Source organism: Lycium barbarum, chromosome 9 (assembly GCF_019175385.1).
Source record: "Lycium barbarum isolate Lr01 chromosome 9, ASM1917538v2, whole genome shotgun sequence".
In the NCBI taxonomy this organism is placed as follows: Eukaryota; Viridiplantae; Streptophyta; class Magnoliopsida; order Solanales; family Solanaceae; genus Lycium; species Lycium barbarum.
Genome location: NC_083345.1, coordinates 19317519 through 19334695, shown reverse-complemented (window position 1 = coordinate 19334695; position 17177 = coordinate 19317519). Strand labels below are relative to the sequence as shown.

General features: G+C 34.3%; 2 protein-coding genes across 2 annotated transcripts; both read left to right on the top strand.

Annotated features, from left to right (window-relative positions):
* Positions 1-12101: 12101 nt before the first annotated feature.
* LOC132611729 (uncharacterized) lies at positions 12102-13830 on the top strand. The gene is made up of 2 exons (XM_060326113.1): positions 12102-12551; positions 12670-13830. The coding sequence occupies exons 1-2, from the start codon at positions 12102-12104 to the stop codon at positions 13828-13830; spliced, it is 1611 nt and encodes a 536-aa protein (XP_060182096.1).
* A 1642-nt stretch (positions 13831-15472) lies between these two features.
* LOC132610767 (uncharacterized) lies at positions 15473-16150 on the top strand. Its single transcript, XM_060325131.1, has 2 exons — positions 15473-15619; positions 15701-16150. The coding sequence occupies exons 1-2, from the start codon at positions 15476-15478 to the stop codon at positions 15923-15925; spliced, it is 369 nt and encodes a 122-aa protein (XP_060181114.1). The 5' UTR covers positions 15473-15475; the 3' UTR covers positions 15926-16150.
* Positions 16151-17177: the final 1027 nt, after the last annotated feature.

The following is a 17177-nucleotide window of genomic DNA, read 5'->3' as shown; positions in this document are numbered from 1 at the left end:
GCATAGGTGAGGACATCATTATGACATCCACTAACTTTCACCTAATTTTAATAACCAAAAACGTGAGATTGGTCTAACAGAAATCAAATTGCATCCCATGTGCACAAAAATGAAATTCTAACCTACATATATATCATCCAAGAAATCCAAAATCAATACTCAGTTATATTTCACACGATATTAAACAATTGGAATATATACTATGAACTAAACCCAAGTAAAAGAAATGGACCTTTAATTAAATTTTAACTTCGGACACAATCTAACTTTCCACAATTTAAATGCCCTGGATTTGGAAATACACATATAATCCAATACACTTAGTATTAAAAATATATAGACCTATATATAAGAATTGAAATTGGAACACGAAAAACATAAAAAGAAGTTTTAGATTAGCAAATTACAATTTGTGCAGTGTCCTTGTAAAAGAAGAAAAACGTATGAATCAATTCCTATGCAAATTTTCACACCTTTCTGCCAACTAGTGGTCTAAGTACTTATTACTTCATTTCCATATTCCTAACAACTACCTTAATTATTAATTTACTAAATCCTTATCAATTCTTAGTGTACAAACATTTCTAAATAAACCACTAAAGCATTTAATGGCTGGGAAGGAAACGTGACCATCATTACAGATGTGATGATTTTCTCTAAGTTCATGTATGCTTCACTTGGGCTCTATAATAGATATTGTCTTCTAGCATATCCTTATCAAGCTAAATAAAGAACCAATTTTTTTATAATGACTAAATAATGGGCCACTTTTCAAAGCTTGTAGAAAGCCGAAAATTACTACAGTGTATTCAAGAAAAGCAAGAAAATGTGAGACATAGATTGCAATAACTACCATACAAAACTAAAATTCCTGCAACATATTCTCTTGTATGAGTGTATAAAAATAATTGTACCATACCTGATTGCCTTTGTATTTGGTGGAAATAAAATAAAGCTTCACTGCTCCTTCAACAGTAATTGACAAAGCCCCTTCTGTTCGTCCTTTTTTTCTCCCCTCTAGGTTAGAAATATGTGAATAATTTTTCCTTCTATTTTTTCCTCTTTCTTTTGTAATATAACGTGCACAGAACAAGATTTGTCCTTCTACTTTTTCCTCCTTCTTTTGGAATATAACGTGCACAACACAAGGTTATGATGACTAAATGCACAAAACAAGGGATGCATAAAACAAGGAATGGTGGGCTTGTTATTATATAATATTAGGATGTGCAATGTATTACACTTTATTGCCTTTACGATAACTTGATGATTTTAAAAGTAATTTGAAGTGCTGCTATCCCAAATTTTATACTCACTGTTATGGTACTTGCAAATAAAAAAACACTAACCTCTACCTTTCAAAAAAATGGGTGTCCATATGCCATATGGTTTCATTCTCCACCAAGTGACTCGAATAATCTGCTTCCATGGTCAGTTATAACACATATATGTACTTAATGTCTTAATTACAACACTGTTAAGATAGAAGACTATGCTAGGTAAGTTTGCGAATATTTGGTGTTTCATATATTAAAATCATGTCAATAAATATTATATAGTCCCATACCCTTTTCGTAGTTTTAAAGTGCTAAACGACCAAACGGGTCATTACATCATAATTTCGCCTCAACAGACACCAAGTTCTAGATCACAATGTAATGCAATTGAACGCTGTCTAAAGCTCACTACACAATGCACATGAAACAATGAGGTTAGTTTTGTTCTTGTCTTACAAGCAAGAAAGAAAATTTTTGAAGTGTCACTTAAGGTGCGAAGAGAGGTACCAAAAGAATCTATGATTTACCACGAAGTCAGTCCTCTCCCTCGAATAGTCCATATTTAGGCACGGTTATCCTGAAAACATGCACATAGAGTATGGTTAGTGTCACTTGGGGTCACAATTAATAGCATGTACAAACAGTTAACAACAAATAAAGTAATCAAACAAGCACACAAAGCCTATTTAAACTAAGTCCGTTATGGTTAGAACCTAAGTTGTCCCCAGCAGAGTCGCCAAACTGTCATACCCCATTTTAACCGGGTTAAAGTAGGAGTACAACATATTGGTGATTCCTATTTTTTGTGTATTTTAAGGAGTCACCACCTAATTATTTAGGCTGAATTAGGACACCTAAAGTTTATTAAAGTTATTTTTTAAAGTTAGCTCTGTTTAAAGTCTGCGAAACTTAAGATTCTAGGTAACGGTTCAATTAGTCTAAAGGGAAGGTATTAGGCATCCTTTAAGACCTATTAACAATGGTTAACCGACCGAACTTATGATTAGTTAGGCTAAGTGTAAGTACAATGTTATAGAAAAAGAACGTAGCTTTGTAAATATGACTAAAGTTATGGAAGAATGCTATTTAAAACAAGGCTTGTAGAAAACATAATAATTTGCGTAAAAGAAGATTCTAAATGTTAGATGAGACTTAAAGATATTGCGTAAAAAGAAGTGTTAGTCAAAACAATACAAGTTAAAATGAAATAAATGAAATAGAGGTGTAAAATGTAATGAAATGGGCTGCTAGCTCGAGCAAACCGCAGCTACTGTTTACTCCTAATTCCGGGCTGAACTTAGAGTTGCCATAACTCCAATATTCTCCCATGTGCGTTCATGCAAAAGAAAGGAGAAAACGGAATTAGAAGCAGTCTTAATAAAAGAAATATAGCAAGTAAGAAATGCAATATATACAACTAGTTAATTCCAAAAGAATAGGATAACAGTAACCAAGGACAACGAGTAGTGAGACAAACTAACAGCATTTAATCAAACAAGACAACAACAAACATTTTTAACGAAAGATGGGACTGAGAACACATCAATCAACCCATTCAAGAGCAGTAGGAATCTGTCCTCAAAGGCAACAACGAAGTACCCTTATAGTGTAGCAACATTGAGTTAGAAAAGTAAACATGGTGGGCCAATAGCATAGCCAAACATTCCATCAGAAACCAACCACCGAGTGCAGCAAATAGCAAATTTTTGGCCCAAAAACGCAACAGCCGTTTGGTTAGAAATGCAGCTGTAAATCAGTCCCAAAATGAGGTGAAAATGGACCAAAATGAAGAAACAAATGGCTCAAAATTGTAGCAGAAACTCAGCGGCACTGAACCACCAAAATGCCACAGTTAATAAATCCCAAAGGCGGTGCAAATGGTCAAGAATATAGCAACTCATGGCAGCCAATATGATAACAAAATTGAAACAAACATAATAGCAATATCTTTTCCTCGAATTGCCTCAGAATTTAGCTCATTTCAACAATCAACATTGAGCAGTAACTTGCTCAAAAATGCAGCAAGAGCAGTGCCCTAAATCAGTAGCTAATAACTCTAAATGTTGCAACTTTTAGCCTCAAGCAAAACTCAGCAATAAGCACATCAAACAAACAGCACGTCTTCATCAGATATGCGATATCATTTAAGGTTTGAAACTCCCCCAGTCATGCAAAGAAGAGGAAGGGTGAAGAAAAATGGACAGAGGCAAATCAGGTTGACAACCAACTCAAAATCATCAATGCAGGGATAAGTGGAACGTTTCTACACGGTAAAGACACAGCAAGGCATAGCAGCGGACTTATCAAGGAGTTGACACCCAATAATGATATTGCAGCCAGAGGAGCATGAAAGGGAATGCAGGAGTCAATTCCAAATATAGAATGAATGGCTAAAGGCAGGTAGTAAACATGGACTTTGAAAAGATCAAGTCATATTAGCCATCTAAGGCACATAAGTCTCAAGGTGAGTTAATTCTAACATCATTAATGTGTGCCTAAAGTCACTGGGCAGATTCACGTCTAAGGCTAATTTGCAGAGAAGGCAAATGGGAAATCAATATGCATGCACACAGGAAAGGCAAGTAAACAGAGAGGGCAGGCTAGCAGTTTGGACACACGGTGCAGATAGCCATTTCTCATCGACACTTAAACTATATTGACATTTTCAGTACATCGAATTAATGCACAAACAACAGTTTTTTTTTTTTTGATAAGCCATTTTCAATACTCTAATCTACCATAATACAAATAGCCCAACAAATAAATATTGAGACTCACTGATCACATGAATTAGCATGAATACCAATGCGGAATCCAAACAGAGATGAACTAGTTAAAACTGTCTGAGAACACCAACTAAACCAGATGCAGCCATAGTATCCAGTACTGCCTAAACACAGCAACAACTAAACTAATAATTAAACAGCAAACCAAGACCAAACAAAAAAAAAACATACATACGGAAAACAGCAAGATGCGACAAGCTATATCATACAGACAATCCCAACAACTCTTATCACAAAACAGTCCATGGACCCAATAGTTGAAACTAGATCAAGTTCATCGTTGTTTCGAATAAGCAAACAGGCATGTGATAATGCATAGTATATTTGTCATTTTAAAAAAAAAGGTCATATATGTGTTAATAGATACTGTTGGCCACCGATAGGGGATTAGACAAATAGGACTGCACATGGACAAACTGTAGAACAAAGTATTTTTATTGTCGAATTCCTATGTGCAACATCTAAACCCCAAAACGAACCCTGAATACAGTCATATTATACTACTAACACATAACAGAGACCAAATCAAATCAGAAAAACAAAATCGACATGTCATATAATCATTTCATCGTATCTAACCCCAGCAGATTACATACATATCGGTGTATATTACTTGAATAAATAGAGTAAAAGAGAGACCGTGCCGACATGCTTTAATCATGTACACGATATACCTAACATGTACACACCACGATGTATCTATCAGATGTATATCGAATATATACCTTCTTATTACCTTGATAACCCACTGTATATCTTATGTATATTCGGCTTTGAATCAGTTATAAGTCTTGAAAATTCAGTCTAAAACTCCAAACTACAGTATACGTCTTTCAAATTCATTTTTAGCAATTATCATCCTATCCTAACAGCTTCCAAACATCAAAGAAATAATATGACGACAAAGAAACTACATAACTAGATAGTAGCAGAATCAGCTAAAAATTTAACTAAAGCAGAAACTAAAGACTAGAAGTAATAAATGTATCGAGGTTTACCTTTTTTGTGCGCAATGAACTGAGGCGTCGGGTCTCCAATCTACCCTCAATCTCAAAGTAACAGCCGAATCGAAAGAGTAACCGCTCAATATTTCCAAAATATTCTAAGATATAGTGATAAAAAATGTATCTATTTCAAGAGGAGTTGATGCAACTGAAAAAAAAGTGCCTTGTAAGGGAATTTGTAGATCCCAGATCTTGTTTTGTCTAAAGTTGATTAGGTTTTTGCTAAAAAAATCCCTCCCCTAAAACGATTCAACTAGGATTACATTTATAGGGTTTCATTTGTATTAAAGTAAAGAGAGGAGCGGGGAAGGAGAGAGAGGAGCGGGGGACAGAGGGAAATGGAAGAGATAGGCGTGGGGGACAAGGGGAAGTGGAGAGGAGGGTGAGGGAGAGAGAGAGAGGTGAGTGGACAGGAACGTGGGAGAGAGGAGGAGGGAGAAAGGAGGGGCGGTTGAGAAAGGGAAAAAGAAAGAGAAAGAGAAAGGGATTAGGGTAGAAAAAATAAAGGATGGGTTGGACCGGGTCGGGTCGGGTCGTGGTGTTGGGCTGGACCGGGTTGAGTTGTGGGCTGGACTGAATTAAAATGGTAGTGGGCTGGTCGGGTTAGTGAGATAATGGGCTGGTCGTGTGGTGGACTGATTTGGCTCAAATGTTGGTCCGGATGGGTTCTTCTTTCTTTATTTTAAACATTTTTGGGGCTTCTAATTTAACAACTAGTGCAATATATACTATGTGAAGACGATTGATTAATTAATATGTAGAAAAAATAAAGTTTTAACAAAGTGTTGTCTTGTAATTAATTTAACGAGTCCAAACCCGAAAATGAAACGATGACGAACCATTTAAAATTTGTGATAAAGTAATACTAGTGATGTTGATAGCAGAGTAGTGAAAACTGAAAGTAATGATATTAATAGTAGTAGCAGTAAAACAAAATAGTGACAATAAAGTGTTTAGCTTGTCAATGAATTTAGAAGCTCAAAGAAATAAATTGAAATAAAGGAGGGACAAAATTGGGTGTCAACAGATGCCCCTCTTCGACGGGAGACGATGTAAGAGTCTCCAAGCCAAGAAGTTGACGTAGTAGCCAATTTTGTTCCGACCAAAAAGTATGACTTGGAAAAGTTTGAGAAAAATACGGTTTAGGAGAATTGGTGGGAAATATTATGGGGCGGAAGGAATTATGGTCGAACCTGTTGAGAGAATGTTGTTTATGGATTTATAACTTTGCCAGGGTTGTAGACAGGTGACAAGAATGTTCGAGAATGGAACATATGTTTATAGCCTCCTAATTATAAATGTGGCGCGCAACCCACCTATAAGTAGGACTCTACTAGACACGATGTAAATTCTCAAAAAATGCCCCAGTGTTGAGTTATGGAGACACTGGGATATAGACAGGCTTACAAGATTATGAGAGGAGTTGATTGAGTAGAGTCTTAGCGGTGTATATGAAAGAAATATCAACCTACGTATCACGTGTTTGTGGACGTAGACGGAATTGAGTTCGAGAGTAGATCTGTGACCTTTGCTTAGGAGTTTGATATTCCTCTTCAGCAAATTTGCCCCCAGTTCACTGCATAAGATAAAGTTCCACGTTGTGTTGTGTCTCTGTAGATTGTACTTTCTGTCAAAACTGAAATTCATGTCAAAATCAGTAATAAAGTTTGGTATAAAGTGCACAACTTATAAAGAATGTAAAAATGATAATAAATATGAGTGTGAGAGTGAGGATGAAGCCGTGTGGCTTATAATGAGGCCGTGTGGCCAAATGTTGTCTCTGGTTGTCTTCAGGGACTTGAATGAATGTGTGATGTGTATGCCAAGGATGTAATAATATCTCCAGTTGTATTTGGAGATTTTAATGATAATAATAGAGTCTCCGGCTGTCTTCCGGGACTCGATGATAAATAATGTCTGCGGAATTTAAGGTAAAGTCGTTAAAGTAAGTAAAGTAGATGATAAAGTGAAGTAATAAAGTAGAGGGTAAAGTAAGTATATAGTCGTTTGGCTTGTGCATGTAAGGCTGTGTAGCCATGTGATGTCTCCGATTGTTTCAGGGACTTGATGCAAATCCTGTAAAGTTCAGGATAAAGTTGCAAATTCTGTAAAGTTCAGGATAAAGTTGTTAAAGTAAAGTGAATAATGTCTCCGGTTGTTTTCGGAGATTTGATGACAATTCCTGTAAAGTCCATGGTAAAGTCGTAAAGTGGATAATTAAAGGTTTTGCGTCCTAGTCGAAATTTGCTTTTGGTTCCAATTTCCTTTTTCGGATGCTTAGCATGTATAAATGTCAATCTTTATATATTGGGTCTACCTAATTAAAGATTATATTATTGAATGATATAAAAACCTTCAAATCCATGGTATTTGAATTGTGGAAAGTGAGAATTAAATCCTAAGTTAGGATTTAGACTAGTAATTAACGTAAGTTAAGATATTGGAGTAATTAAAGGTTTCGCGTCCTAGTCAAAAAAAAAAGGGAGAATTAATGATTTGATAGTCTATTTATGGATGAAATTGACCAATTTTAAAAATATATGATCCTTAGATTCGTATTCTAACGTAGATCGCATATTTTATAGATTTTGATCGTTCAGAGGCTCTACGCAAAGGGAAGACATTAGTTTGATTGTTCGTGGCACCCGCTCGGCATTGAGGTAGGTTATAGTCTACTTTAGTTAGACTCTGATTAGAGAATCGTATGTAGTTGTAGAAAGTGATGGGGATAGCATGATAGGCCTTCGGGCATAGAGTGGAGGTTAATTCCAATTAGGTTGGTTTTGTCAGCTGTTATGTGGGCTTGTCGCCAAATGTGTTATTTCTGTGATTATCACTTGTTTGTATCTCCGTCACATACTAGTTCACTCATCACATGAAAAGGAATGGTAATATTGATAATTGGACAGTGGACAGTAATATGACTTGTACTTGTTGATTTATATTGGTGATATTGTCGAGACTAATATCATGCATGACATACTTTCCATATTATTGTTGTGATGATTGGTGAGGTGAGTGATTGAGAGACTTCGAGATTTTTGCTGGAGATGGAGTGTGACAGAGAGACTCCGAGGTCATTGCCGGAGATTGAGAGTGATTAATAGCCTCCGAGGTTTCTGCCGGAGAGCACGAGTGGTACATACTCTCATCATCAATTTTATAAAAACCAGAAGCTTTTAATAAATAGCCATATGTATTATTTTGTTTTTATAATCACTTGTATCATCATACCTATTTATAGCATAGGTGAGGACATCATTATGACATCCACTAACTTTCACCTAATTTTAATAACCAAAAACGTGAGATTAGTCTAACTGAAATCAAATTGCATCCCATGTGCACAAAAATGGAATTCTAACGTACATATATATCATCCAAGAAATCCAACATCAATACTCAGTTATATTTCACACGATATTAAACAATTGGAATATATACTATGAACTAAACCCAAGTAAAACAAATGGACCTTTAATTAAATTTTAACTTCGGACACAATCTAACTTTCCACAATTTAAATACCCTAGATTTGGAAATACACATATAATCCAATACACCTAGTATTAAAAATATATAGACCTATATATAAGAATTGAAATTGGAACACGAAAAACATAAAAAGAAGTTTTAGATTAGCAAATTACAATTTGTGCAGTGTCCTTGTAAAAGAAGAAAAACGTATGAATCAATTCCTATGCAAATTTTCACACCTTTCTGCCAACTAGTGGTCTAAGTACTTATTACTTCATTTCGATATTCCTAACAACTACCTTAATTATTAATTTACTAAATCCTTATCAATTCTTAGTGTACAAACATTTCTAAATAAACCACTAAAGCATTTAATGACTGGGAAGGAAACGTGACCATCATTACAGATGTGATGATTTTCTCTAAGTTCATGTATGCTTCACTTGGGCTCTATAATAGATATTGTCTTCTATCATATCCTTATCAAGCTAAATAAAGAACCAATTTTTTTATAATGACTAAATCATGGGCCACTTTTCAAAGCTTGTAGAAAGCTGAAAATTACTACGGTGTATTCAAGAAAAGCAAGAAAATGTGAGTCATAGATTCCAATAACTACCATACTAAACTAAACTTCCTGCAATATATTCTCTTGTAGGAGTGTATAAAACTAATTGTACCATACCTGATTGCCTTTGTATTTGGTGGAAATAAAATAAAGTTTCACTGCTCCTTCAACATTAATTGACAAAGCCCCTTCTGTTCGTCCTTTTTTTCTCTCCTCTAGGTTAGAAATATGTGAATAATTTTTCCTTCTATTTTTTCCTCTTTCTTTTGTAATATAACGTGCACAGAACAAGATTTGTCCTTCTACTTTTTCCTCCATCTTTTGGAATATAACGTGCACAACACAAGGTTATGATGACTAAATGCACAAAACAAGGGATGCACAAAACAAGGGATGCATAAAACAAGGAATGGTGGGCTTGTTATTATATAATATTAGGATGTGCAATGTATTACACTTTATTGCCTTTACGATAACTTGATGATTTTAAAAGTAATTTGAAGTGCTGCTATCCCAAATTTTATACTCACTGTTATGGTACTTGCAAATAAAAAAAACACTAACCTCTACCTTTCAAAAAAATGGGTGTCCATATGCCATATGGTTTCATTCTCCACCAAGGGACTCGAATAATCTGCTTCCATGGTCAGTTATAACACATATATGTACTTAATGTCTTAATTACAACACTATTAAGATAGAAAACTATGCTAGGTAAGTTTGCGAATATTTGGTGTTTCATATATTAAAATCATGTCAATAAATATTATATAGTCACATACCCTTTTCGTAGTTTTAAAGTGCTAAACGACCAAACAGGTCGTTACACAAACATTCTGAATTTTAGAGAGAGAGATAGAGAGAGGAGAGTTAGAGAGAGAAAGTGGTGAATCAATCAAGTTCGAGGCCCCGAATCCCGAGGCTCGTGAAGGATAAAGTGTAGAACAAGTTGTTGTCGTCGTTCTAAGCTAAAAATTGGACTTGGGGGAGGTTGTTTTCCTGGTGGCTGTTCCTATAAGGTATGTCTAAGATTTTAGTGATGTTTTTATCCTTATCATTGATAGATTTGATGAGTTAGAATAGAGAAAATGACATTGAAAGTTCGGTTATAATTTTTGGATACCAAATGACTTGGGGTTGTTTTGGTATGATTAAATGGATAGTATTAGTTGGATATTGACATAAAATAATTGTTGACATTGTCGTGGATGTTGTTGACAAGTTGTTGTTCTTGAATTTGAAAGTATAAATTTTATTCAAGATCCTTTAATGAATGAAAGGAAAAGAAATCTTTTCATGTTCCTTGAACTCTAATTTATGTCTAAATGGCGGTTAATGTGTGTGAGGGGAAAAACACACATTAAACCTAGTTTGTAACAAACCCTATATATGTACAAGATATTAATAATATTTTCCTCTATGAGAGATGTTTAGTAATGCTAGTTAATTGTTGGTAATGACATTCTCATTGGTGAATTGGGACATGAAATTCTTTGTAAAGAAGTTGTTCGTTTTCAAAATATTGATTGGAATGACTTATCCTTTCGACATGCATAATGAACTTTAAGGTTATTGATGGTGTGACTACTTTGAAACAAATTGTGAATCGGCTTATATGCCATATACTTTGTCGTTGTGTTTGCCTTGCTATTCGGGAGGAAGAGTAGCCACTATGGATCCTAGTGTATTAATTGCCTTGCCATTCGGGAGGAAGAATGGTCACTTCCGGGTTCGCTACCTGGGGTATATTAATTGCCTTGCTATTCGGGAGGAAGAGTAGCCACCGTGAATCCATATTCCGGTGTATTGCGCAGTGTGCCTTGCTATTCGGGAGGAAGAGTAGCCACCGTGAATTCATATTCCGGTGTATTACGTAGTGTTGTTGAATTGAGTTGGGCCTATATGGATGGTCGTGATATCCATCTTTATTATGGAACTGGTAATTAGGCCTGATCGATTTAAAGCATAATTGAAACTGGGATTTTGAAATGGCTTTATAAACTGTGCAATAGGTGATATTAAGAATCATAAAGTGGAATGACAGTTTTTATACTATCTTTTCGGAACTGATTTCTTTATGTATTATTATATTTTATTTTTATATTACTTATTGTCCCCGAGGCACTCACTGAGTACGAAGTACTCAGGCATACCATTGTTGTTTTTGATAATATGTTAGGTAATGAAGAAGAGCAGGTTCTTGATACTTCAGGCACTTAGAAAGGACTTGTTGTTGCTGCTGATTTGGTGAGCCCACACGTTCATTCGTGGGACACCCTTTTATTTTGTTTATTTATTATTAGTTTTGGGTTGCGTCCCGATGAGTCAAACTATTACCTCTTATCCTTGAAGCTCCATAATATACATTCTTGTGGGTAGTTGTTGAGTTTTGTTAACTCTTGGGCGTTTGCCCCGTTTTGATTAACTTTTATGATATTAAAGACTTCCGCTAATTTAATTCATGATTCATGATGTGTTACATTTAATTTATAAATTGTTGGAGGCGAATGTTGAACCTGGCGGGTTCAAGTATTATTATTGTGTTGTTTAGGTTCTTTCGATATCGTTCATGACATCGGATGCCGGTCACGTCTAGGGTGGGTTTTGGGGCGTGACAAATCCTTACTCTAAATTTTTGAAATCTTTGATAAACATCTTGCAATTGTCTGATTTCTACATTGCCCTTAGATGTGATGCTCGTTTAGATCAACGAATCTACAACTTACCAACAGTTTCAGAAGTTGGTGGGATGGATAGAAAATGATAATAATAATTGTGTATCCGCACCACATATTCGCATATATACAGAAAGTAATAGAAGTCAAATAGTAAATTACTATTGTGGTTGTCATGATTCATTACAATATCCATTACTATTGCCTTATGGTCAAAATGGATGGCACTGTGGCATTAAAAAAATAAAACCTTCAAAATGTGAGACCCAACAACCTAATGTATTGTGAACACGAAGAATTGCTCAATGTAACAAATGTGTTCAATAGATGGTTTTCTTCATATGGAAGCTGAAAACATGCAAAAAAGAAAAAGCAAAAGAAATACCATTTCTTGCCATGAGTATTATTGCTACAAACTACAAATAAGAAATGATGAAAATATAATTTTGCATTCTGGAAGATTATTTCAACAATATGCAATAGATGAATGGATTAAAATTGAAAGCCAGCGATTAGATTTCGCTTCACTTAATCAAGATTTGTTTAGAATAGATATGTTACGTCATGGCGAAAGAGAAGCTTCGCAAAAGGGTAGAAATAGATATCTTCCCCACAGCTTTACAGGAGGACCACGAGACATGCGTCGTCGATATATGGATGCTATTGCATTGGTGCGACATTTTGGAAAACCTGATATATTTTTTACTATGACATGTAATCCTACATGGCCTGAAATAAAAGCTAATATCCTACAAACAGATGAAGTACAAAATAGACCGGATTTAATTAATCGAATATTTCATGCAAAACTAGAAGAGTTAAAAAACGACATCTTAAGAAGAAATATATTTGGTAACGTTGCAGCATTTATGTATGCTGTAGAATTCCAAAAAAAGGGGACTTCCACATGCTCATTTTCTCATTATATTAGATGAAAAATACAAGTTATTGACTCCTGAAGCATACGACAAATATGTTTGTGCTGAATTACCAGATCCTGATACCAACCCTGAATTATATGCACTTGTTACAAAACATATGATTCACGGTCCTTGTGGTGCATTAAATCCAGCAAGTATGTGTACTAGAAAGAAAGGGTACTACAAGTGTAAGTATCCAAAAGAGTTTGCTGAACAAACAAGCAAGGGAAAAAATTCATATCCAATTTATAAAAGACGAAATACCGGAAAGAGTGTACAAATTAGAGAACATCTAATTGATAATTCATGGGTTGTTCCTTATAATCCATCTTTACTTTGTATATTTAGCTGTCATATAAATGTAGAGATTTGTTCAGATATAAAAGTTATTAAATACATTTATAAGTACATCTGCAAAGGACATGATAAAATTGCGTTTAATGTACATTCAAATGATACAAATATAGAAATTGATGAAATAAAAGAATATCAATCTGCTAGATGGGTATCGCCACCAGAAGCTACATGGCGTATATTTGCTTTTCATATCAGTGAAATGATTCCAAGTGTATATCACCTTCAAGTACATTTAGAAGGACAACAATTTGTTTCCTTCAAAAGTGCTGATAAAATTACTAGAATTCTAAATAATCCTACGATCGGAAAAACAATGTTGACAGAATTCTTCTTGATGAATGCTGAAGATGAAGATGCTAAAAACCTTAATTTACTATATCGAGAATATCCAGAATACTTTGTGTGTTCAACAGATAAAACATGGTCCCGTTGCAAGCAAGGAAAAGTTATTGGTCGTGTTGTAACATGTCATCCAACAGAAGGAGAAAGATATTATCTTAGACTTCTACTAATGAATGTTAGAGGACCAAAATCTTATGAAGATTTGAGAACTATAAATAGAATATTATACAATACATTTCGAAAATCAGCTGAAAAAAGAGGATTCTTACTTTGCGATAACAAATTGATAGAATGTATGTCTGAAGCTATAAGCTATCGAACGTCATACAGTCTGAGGCATTTATTTGCTACATTATTAATTTATTGCAATCCTACTAATCCAAGAGAATTGTGGGAAAAATTTGAGAAACCAACCATTATCTGAGGATTTTTATAAATATACCAACTTAGGCACACGAGATATACGTTTTAGAGCATTAAATCATGTTAATGATATTTTACATTCAATGGGTCATGATATAAATGAATTCCAACTTATACCAGAAATGATAAAACCCCCTGAGATAGAAAAAGAAGCTAAAAATGTTCATTTCGAAAGAAGTATTAAAGTTAGTGAACAAGATTTATTATTAGAAAAAAAAATAACGAGCAAAAAAGAGCTTACCATGTCATACTTGAATGAATATTTTCAAACAAGCTCACGTGTTGCAACTTCACTCCTTCCCGGTGGTCGAACTGCTCACTCACGCTTTAAAATACCTATTGACATTGAAGAACATTTTAATTGAAATATAAGCAAACAAAGTTCATTAGCTTATTTGATCCGAGACGCTAAGTTAATTGTATGGGATGAAATCTCAATGGAAAAAAAGAAAATGGTTGAGGCTTTAGATTTACTTTTAAAAGATTTAATGGAGACAAATATACTATTTGGTGGAAAAGTAGTTGTTTTTAGTGGTGATTTTAGACAGACCCTTCCCGTTGTACGTAGTGGGAAAAAAGAAGATTGTATTCGTGAGAGTTTATTATGCTCTGATATTTGGAATCAACTTGAAAAATTGCAATTAACAGAAAATATGCATGCAAAAACAGATCCTGCTTTCTGCGAATACCTAATGCGAATTGGTAATGGAAGCGAAAAGAAAAAATACTCAAGGAAAAATTAGAATTCTTCATTCTTTAATTATTCCATTTACTTCCGAACAAGAGTCCTTGCAGCTTTTATTTAGAGTTACTTATCCCAACTTACATGTACATCATTCAGACGCTTCATTTATTACTTCTCGTGCTGTTTTAACAACAAAAAATGACTTTGTTGATGAAATTAACAATATGTTAATAACACAATACCCAACCCCTCCAAAAATTTATTTGGCTATTGATGAAACAATTGATCCCAAAGATCAAAGCGAATATGCATATTTCATGCACAGTTTAAATCCTGTAATTTCACCTCCGTACAGTTGACATTACAAAAAATTGTCCAATTATGTTATTACGTAGTCTAAATCCTTGTGATGGTCTATGTAATGGAACTAGATTAATATGTAACGATTTCAAAAGTCATATCATCAGTGCAACAATATCAAGTGGGGATTTTAAAAGCAGACATGTATTCATTCCATGAATCCCTCTCCTGACATTGCAAGATGAAAAATTACCTTTTCAGTTTAAAAGAACACAATTTCCAATATGATTATGTTACGCCATGACTATAAATAAAGCGCAAGGTCAAACGTTAGATTTTGTTGGTATTTACCTACGTGAGCCACCATTTTCCCATGGTCAATTATATGTCGCTTTATCACTAGCCAAAAATTCTAACTGTGTCAAAGTATTAATTAAACCGTCTACAGCTGAGGACAACGACGATCACTCTACTTATAATGTAGTCTATGATGAAGTGATTAAAAGGGATTTTTCTGTGGATTGAGCCTATCATTTGGTACAACACAGTAGTTGTTATTTACCTTTTAGTAGTGTATAGAACATTGTCATTGTTATCATTTATTAATATAACATATATTGTATTGACATCTGTTTGTTACGTAATTGCAAAATAAACTGAGATGGCTGTTAAATCTACTATCAAGTCAATCACTCCAAAAACTGAGGATTGGATATGCAAAATTCAAGTAGTAGATAAATATCCTCCCAGAGACAAGAAAGACAAAAGTGGAAAATACCAACTGATGGTTTTGCAAGACGAAGAGGTGCCTTTACCGCCTTTACACTCTACAAACTATACATGTTTCCACAATTTAATCAAAATCTTATATGCTATTTGATTACAGGAAAATCAAATTCAAGCCATCATTTGGAATGTTGATATAATGCAGTTTGACAAGTATTTCAAACCATTCCAAACATACCTGGTGTTAGTTGCACAAGTAAAAGAACTGAATCCTGCATATACTAATCCATTCAACAAATACATTTGGACAATTGACAGAAATACTATTGTTGAACCAATTGAAAAAGTCATTCCTCCAGATAATCCACTATCACCGCCAACATGATTGGCTATCACCCCTTTTGAGGCTATTGAGCATCAAATGAAAGATTTTGAATTTGGTAACTAAAAAACCTTCAATATCTCATTTGCAAATTCACACTCTATTTTTTACTTATTCATTTATTGTTTTTTTATCTAAAGATGTCCTTGAACTACTTATTAATGCTAGACTTGCAAGTAATGCATCAAATGGGAAGAAATTCCAGGAATTCATCATTATGGATACTCAGTAAGTCTATACTATCTTGACTATTGCCCAACTAACTAATTTCAATATTCACTTGTTTTTACATCATTTTATATTCTGATGGTAGCAATTATTTGAAAAAACATCTGTTCCACACAATAAAATTAAAATTAGATTTCAGAATTTTGAAATAGATAATTGGGACTGACCAAATTACGGTTCACATAATTGTTTGGAGCAAGTCATTAATGAGTCACTGTAGATTTCAAAATGTATTTTCGATCTACTTCAAATGTGTATATTTTACTATATAAAGAAAAAAAAAGATTGGTTGATCATGAATAGAAGTTTCTCTTTAGCATAGTCAATTTGTTTTTATGAAGTTTACATCAATTCTGTTTTGTATCATCCACAGAAAAAGGCCTAAAAAGCTAACACTTTGGGAGGACTCTGTCGAACATTATGGAAATGAACCTTCAGAGAAAGTGAAACACTATCCCGTCTTCCTGGCTAGAAGAGTGGTAAAATCATCATCAGGTAAAATACATGAAGAGTTATGTTTTTTTTCCTAAACACTTAACAATTAACCAAAAATAAATATCCATATCCATGCAGGGATATGGAGCAGATACAACACAACAATACTCTTACATCCCACATATCCACAAGCTACCACATTAGCTGCATGGTAATGACAATACAATTTCTATAACAGTTGTTTCCAATAACTTATTTAGACTCTTCAAAAATATGCACGAGTGTCTTAATTTTACAGGATTCAACTCAGACGCAACAACATTTTTGAAACTACCTTTTTTGCAGGGCCAACACAATTCAACGACAACTCATTAAGTACATAGCTAGAAGCATGTCCCCAGAAGGCACTCTTATTTTTGTTCCCTTTGAAGAAGAATCAATATTTATATCTGATATCCAAATGCAGCCACAGGTACATTCTGTTTAAAACTTGAACACGGGGTGCAAAACTTTTAAGATCTATAGTATCAGTATAAAAATTACTAAGTTGTTTATTATTTCCATTTGGAACATTTGTCCTGATGAGTTCTTA

Coding starts and splice junctions, on each gene's coding strand:
- LOC132611729 (XM_060326113.1), top strand. CDS start 12,102: ATGTGTTCAATAGATGGTTTTCTTCATATGGAAGCTGAAAACATGCAA. Junction 12,552..12,669: donor ATATCCTACAAACAGATGAA/GTACAAAATAGA, acceptor TGTATGCTGTAG/AATTCCAAAAAAAGGGGACT.
- LOC132610767 (XM_060325131.1), top strand. CDS start 15,476: ATGGCTGTTAAATCTACTATCAAGTCAATCACTCCAAAAACTGAGGAT. Junction 15,620..15,700: donor TGGTTTTGCAAGACGAAGAG/GTGCCTTTACCG, acceptor ATTTGATTACAG/GAAAATCAAATTCAAGCCAT.